The sequence below is a fragment of the Cenococcum geophilum genome (genome assembly GCF_001692895.1).
Source record: "Cenococcum geophilum 1.58 unplaced genomic scaffold K441scaffold_14, whole genome shotgun sequence".
Taxonomy (NCBI): domain Eukaryota; kingdom Fungi; phylum Ascomycota; class Dothideomycetes; order Gloniales; family Gloniaceae; genus Cenococcum; species Cenococcum geophilum.
Genome location: NW_027137572.1, coordinates 2,461,740 through 2,468,872, shown reverse-complemented (window position 1 = coordinate 2,468,872; position 7,133 = coordinate 2,461,740). Strand labels below are relative to the sequence as shown.

Sequence of the window (7,133 nt, the reverse complement as noted above, 5' to 3'; positions counted from 1 at the left end):
GCCTGTAAACAAGCTTGCATTGGCCAAAATAATAACCACCGTATGCATGGCTTACGGGACGCTCCTTCAGCGCGCCACCACGACAGGTTTATGGGACAAGACAACCAATGGCGACATAAGTATACAAATTGCCACGGACTTATCACAATTCAATACTACGCCTGTGTCAACCTTTGAGTCCGATACAGGCAAAGCTTCAAACGTCATGTCTCCTTGGTTTGTCAATATTATCAAAGAGTATGGGGCCAACGTACCAATCCTATCCGATACTAAAAGGCTGTAACGGAACATGTCATGGCAACGTGCAAGCTTTAGGCTTAAATGGGAGCTGTTCTGTCGTAGACACAACCTCCATCGACTGGGCCCAGGAGTACTACGACAGGAATCTCACGAGCGCTACACTTTTTAACATCAGTTTCCCCATTCTACAGCTACCCTCTCTGACTCTCGAAGAGATTGATCCGGAGCTGCAACCGCAAATACAATTCAACGTGACCTTCTGGACCCCAGACCAACCCAACTTTGCCAAACATGCTGCTTCCCACGGCCATGACGCCGGGAATTATTCCTTCTGTCCTGGTACTCTCACAACGCGATCCTGCACTTTTTTCGTCGATGTTGTAGATTACCCTGTAACAATGAATAAGAGCACCATGGCCCTAGATAGTGAAAACGCCACCTTCAAACTCAGCAAGCATGTTGACAGAAGTGGACATCTCGAGTGGGAAAAACTATCTGGATTTCAGGTTGCTGCAAGAAACCTTTTTGCCTCGTCGGCAGAACTTACGGACCCCACTTTCATGAGTCGCTGGGGGGGAGGCCAGCCGGGCTATAATATCGTCCTGTGGAATGTTAATACCGTCGGCGGACTCGCTTCCGAACACTTCTAGCTACCTCCTGGTGTAGAATCAAATTCTTGTTCGCAAGGCTACACAGACCCGACGGACTAGATCGTATCATCGATCTCTAGAATTGTCTTCCGCACCGCCGTTGCTGCGGGATTGGCAGCCCCGAATCTTGTAAACTACCAGCAAACCCTTCACGTTCAGCAGACGACCACAGGCGTTGTGTTCATCTCGCACTATCCATTCTTCTGGGTTGCTGCAGCCATTATGTTCCTGGGCGTGGTCACCGTTGCCTTCACGTTTCATGGTTGGTGGAGGCTCGGCCGTCCGGTTTCACTCAGCCCTGCAGAAACTGCAAAGGCATTCAACGAAGCCCTATTGCGGGGCGAACACACATCTAACGCGGATATAGATACTTTGTTGGAGACGATTGGGCATAGAGAGGTCGTGTATGGCGAGGTCGTCATCCCGGCTGACGGGAAGCAGCCGCATAGTGGTGGTGTGCGCAGAATTCTGCGGTTTGGACATCCGGATGAGGTACGCGCGCCTGCGCGTGAGGATTTATTTGACTAAGGGATCATGAAGGCGGGCAGGGCTATCTACTCCTGAATTGCCCTACTATATTCAAGCGCTGTCTTTCTAAGTTTGGAGGACCGTTCCTAATCAAATGAAGACACCGGCCAAGGATATGCTGGGACTCGGCACGCCAAGGGAGATATCGGCTACGGAAGGAGGACCAAAACTCAGTGATAGGCAGTGATGTCACTGGTTAGGTTACTTTATTGGATCGGTTCGGTTATACCAAAATTCAAAGCCTAACCGGTTAGACGATTTATTGGCTTAATCTGGATCGGTTCTGAAGCTTTAGCGATAACCAGGTAACCAGGAACCAGTAAGGCCTTAGTGGTAAGGATTTGGGTAAGGGCGAACGTCACCTAAGGGAGCCAAGCCTCGTCTATTGGCTTAAAATTGCCGTGTAGCAACGCCCGAGTTAATCCGTTTGAGGCTTTGTAGATGATCAGATCGATTGGATGTAGTTAATTTGATGGAGTTGATGAAGTTAAGGTGGTTATTCCTAACCGCGTTATCCCCATCGCGTCGCCTATATCACGTCGCCCATAACGCGTCGCCTTTATTATTACTACCCTTACTACTGCCCTNATCGCGTTACCCTTATTACTGCCCATATACTGCCCTTATTGTTTTATAATTGATAACTAATCGTCGTTTAACACCGTGCCAAGACTCGCGATAGTAAGTACGACGTTTTAATTTGCTCATTGATTGCTAATATCACTGCTGACGTCCTGCAAGCTTTATAGGATCTCTATATACTATTTTATTACTTTATACAACTCCTCCGTACCTTCCTTAAGCACCTTTACCGCTTTATACACTATATTACTCCAAAATCTATATATTTTATCCGGTTGATCTGGTTTAACCGGTTACATAACCGGTTAGTAGCCTAAATCCGAATTTTGGATCGGTTTTGGCCTCATTTTTGTAACCTAACCTAACCGCTGACATCACTGGTGATAGGACGGGTGTTTAGCCTTGGTGGTTGGGCAAATTTTTATACGGAATACTGCCTATTTCATCCACCGGGTTTCATTTCCTTACCTCACTTTGTTGCTCGGTCCTGCAAAATAGAGATTATTCGATGTAATGGCGCGATTTGTTTTGATAGCTTTAGTTAAGTTGCTATTTCATTGTGTATAAGCTGTGGGAAGTTCAAGAGCGAGGTAATAGCATTCATCATCCTTCGGCTAATTTAATTCGAAGTGTAATCACCAAGCGATAAGACATGATTGAGATAATAGGGACTGTACCATAATTATGTTGAACTCTGGAAATTGCGTGAGCGGGTCTGGGGCTATAAAAAAGACAGCGAATAAGTCACAAGAATCAAACCAGCTGAGTCCTTATCTAGCGATGCTCCTTTCTGGCGAATCGCCTGCCGAACGAACGCCTTCCACCAGGTGAAAAGCACCCTTGCTTTGGCGTCTAGAAGAGGCGCTTACATCCTGAAGATTGCGCCTAGGTGAGCCTTAAAATCGTCGACTTGGCCAAAAAAAGTTATCGAACGTGCCCTTAACTAGTACTTACCCACCCTCGGCCCGCCTAGTTTCGCCTTATTTCTAACTAAGCCTAAGAATAGGCTTTCTTTTAGAGGGGGGTTAATGTAATAGCCCTAGGGCGCGACACCTACTATATTCTACTATATTCTACTATATTACTATTAGCTCGCTTACTACTAGCGTCTCGGCGCTCCTGGCGAGATATTTACCTATATTACGTCTAACCACCTTCTCCTTTCTTCTTCTTTTCCTTAGCTTAGTATCTTTATAAGGTAGCAATCGTTTAAGCTTTTATTTAGAGATATTAGTTTAAGTATAATAAAGCCTTATAGCAGGAACTATGGTGGACTTATTAATAGGCTAGGTATATAGGTGAACAAGAAGTTAACAACGTAATAATAACTAGTGGAGTAGCTGCCTAATAGATTAACTCTAATTATATTCTAAGATTTACTACAAAAAAGAGAAACTATCTGTAAAGACCGTATGTCCTTAAATATATAACTTCTTCCTATAGTAAAGGGTTTAGTATATTAGTACGTTAATACGTCAGTACGTCACGTTCCTATATTCCCACGTTCCCTTATTCTAAACTTATAACGTAACTAGCCATATAACTTAGCTACCCCTTATCCTATAGCTTAATTAGTTCTAGCGCCTTCCGTGCTATCTTAACTAACCCATTTATATCTATCTTTAGTAGTCGCACTACTACTAATATAAGGTCCGTAACACCATCCCCCTCCTCTTTATCTTCGTCCTTAAAGATATCTCTTATCTCTAAGTCGTCTATTAGAGGTATAGCATTCCCGTCTTTAATTTAATAACCTTTATTATTTCTAATACCTTCTATTAGATCCTCTATATCTAATTATTATAACTAGCTAGTGACGTTTATTCTATTACTTAGTAAAGTTATACCGTCCTGTTCTTATTATATAGAGAAGAAGCTAGTATATATCGCGATTATGTCTCTATTTAGTCGCTAATCTTCTTCCTATGCTAAGTGTACGCGAGCGAATATACAATTGTCTTATAATGTTTAATCTATCTCTAACGCTAAGTATACGCGTTTTATTATTCTTTATAACAATCTAGTTCCTTATCTAATCTCTCTTAGGGTTACGCGTGTTAGTAGCGGCTAAAAAACTAAAGAGTAAGCTAGCCAAGGCCCTTATTAAAGTTTAGCGTTATTTTAATAAGGCGTTTTAGGCTCTAAAAGCTTAACTAAATACTTATACTCGCCTAAGCCGCTTAATAAAGGTCTATAAAAAGGTATACTTAAAAGAGCTTCGCTTAGTAGAGTAAGGTCTATCTAAACTTAAAACTAAGGAGGCTAAAAAGAATTCTAATTAAAAAGAGGCGGAAATAGTTTATACGCTGGTAGTAGATCCCTTAGGTAACCTAGCTTGTTTATTACCTTTAACTAATCCTTTTATTTTTAGCTCCTTCTTAATATTACCTAACCTATTTTCCTCTAATACTCCTATACCTTTCCTATAGCATTCTTTAAATTCCGTAGTAGTTTTTAGGTAGTCTTATTATAGCCTATCCACTTAACTTTATACCATATTTTATTATTAATGTCCTTATAACTAACAATCTTAAAAACTTATTATTTGTCTTCCTCTTATCCTCTATATATATCTACTTTATAAATTAGCGGATTAATATTCCTATATACTAGCTCTAGTATTATAATATACTATATAGGGTAGATCTTTATCTTAGCTAGTAGGTTTAACTTAAATATAACTGGTAAAATCCTTTATATAATTTTAAAAGGTCCTAATCTAACATAATCTAACTTCTTGCTTAGTTATTAACTCTTAAAATTTTTATATAATAGCTATACTTTATCCCCCTCCTTAAGATCTAGTCCCTTAGATCTCTTAGCGTTATAATACCTTTTTATTCTCTTTTATACTTTCTTTACTAATTCTATAATGTTTATATAAAGATTTATTAACATCTTTATCCTTTTTTTAGCTGTACTACTTATTTTCTTTACTTATTATAGTAATAACGATATTCTTAGCTTATATCCGTAATTTACCTTAAATAGTAATATACCTATTCCTTCTTATAGCGTTATATTATATATAAACTATATAACTAATAATAGCTATACCTAATTATTCTATATATAATTAATATAATGCCTTAGATACTGTTCTAGTATCTAATTTAACCTTTCTATTTATCCGTCTATCTGCGGATAATATATAGTAGAAGTTACTGCTCTAACTCCTTATTCCACTAAGAATACTTTTTAAAATACTGCTATAAATCTTAGATCTCTATCTAATATAATTTTACTTAGTACTCTATATCTCGCGAACACTTCTTTAATATAGATTCTAGCGGTATCCTTTACTAAGATTTTTTCTATGCATACTATAAAGTAGCCTCACTTAGTTAACTTATCTACTATTAATAAGATTACATTATACTCTTATCCTGTAATAGGATCTCTTAACTTTAATAACTTAATAATAAAGTCCCATAATATAACCTCCTATAGTCTCTTTAGTATTTTAATAGGTTATAGCCCTCTATACGGCTTATACCTTATTAGTTTATTCCTTTAGTAATCTAGATACTCTTTTATTACTTTTTTTTAGCTATACTCTAAATTCCGTTAATAATATACTCCTCTTAAAGTCTTAATACTAAGCCTATTACTCTATTATATCCTTAAGTTATTCCCTTATAGAAATCTTCCATAAAGTGCTCTGCTATACTTTTTAGGATATACTTCGCTTCTTAACTTATATATATATATATCTACGGATCTTCTAGCTATTCTTTTAGAATTCTTTATACCTAAAAGCTCTTTAGTGTCTTATAGACTCTTTCTGGTTTATTATTCACTTAAGTTACTATTAGCTTAGGGTAATTATATCTAATTAATCCGTTCTTATCTCTACGTAGTATTACTCCTAATAGCTTCTTATTGTTTTATAGTTTAGCTTTTCTACTAAGTACGTCTACTCTTATATTTTTAGTTCCTTTAGTATACTAAATTTTAAAATAGTATTCTATAAGCATCTCTACCTATCTAACCTATCTGTAATTAAGTTCTTTTATTATTAGGAACCCTATTAGGTTCTTATAATCCGTTTTAACTATAAATAGTTTCTCTATACCTTATAAGAATACTCTTTATTCCCTAAGTACTATAACTATTCATAATAACTCCTTATTATAGATATTATAGTTTAACTCTAATAGTGTTATCTTTTATCTATAGTATACTACTAGATACTATACGTTCCTATACTTCTATAGTAAGTATACTCCTAGTATAAAGTCTAATATATCTGTCTCTACAACCGTATCTAATCCTAGTTAATAAATTTTAAGGATTAGCTTCTAGGTAAATAATTCCTTAAGTTCCTTAAACAGCTTCCTTTACTTATTTCCCTATACCTATAGTTCCTCTTTCTTTATAAGCCTAGTAAATGGTTTAATATTCTTTAACTATTATACTATAAACCTTCTATAGTAGTTACAAACCCCTAAAAATAACCTTAACTGCGTTATATTCTCTAGTTCTTACTAACTTATTATAGCTTTAATCTTCTTTAGGTCTATACTAACATAACCTAGTTTAATAATAAATCTAATAAAATTAGTTTTCCTAATAAAGAACTCGCATTTCTTAATTACTACTAACATATATTCTTCTTATAGTCTCTTTAAGACCTATTTAATATATTCCTTATATTCTTCCTTAGTTATTAAGTAGATAATAATATCGTTAAGGTATGCCATAATAAACTTATTAAGGTATTCTCCTAATACACTATTAATTTTTTTCTAAAATGTTACTAGTATATTTATTAATCTAAATTGCATAACTAATGGTTTATATAGTCCTTCTCTTAATTTAAAGGCTACCTTTTATTTATTACCTTCCTTAATTCTAATCTAATAGTATGCCTATCTTAGATCTATCTTCGTAAAGATTTACGCATTACCTATTTAATCCTAAATTTCGCTAATTAAGGGTAAAAAATACCTATCCTTCTAAGTAATACTATTTAACTATTTATAGTTAATATATAGCCTAAGTTTTTCGTTCTTTTTTAGTATAAATAATACTAGATATTTTGCTAATAACTATAATAGTCTAATATATCCCTTTTATAAGTTTTCCTAGATAAACTCTTTAAGTGCTCTTAACTACTCTTAAGTAAGCTTA

The 7,133-nt window shown here is 36.0% G+C and overlaps 1 protein-coding gene across 1 annotated transcript; it reads left to right on the top strand.

Moving 5' to 3' along the window:
- Window positions 1-950: 950 nt before the first annotated feature.
- K441DRAFT_715279 (uncharacterized protein) lies at window positions 951-1,654 on the top strand (the record flags this gene model as incomplete). Its single annotated transcript, XM_067653970.1, has 1 exon — window positions 951-1,654. A coding segment is annotated over one exon (468 nt), but the record flags the coding sequence as incomplete, so codon positions are not given.
- Window positions 1,655-7,133: the final 5,479 nt, after the last annotated feature.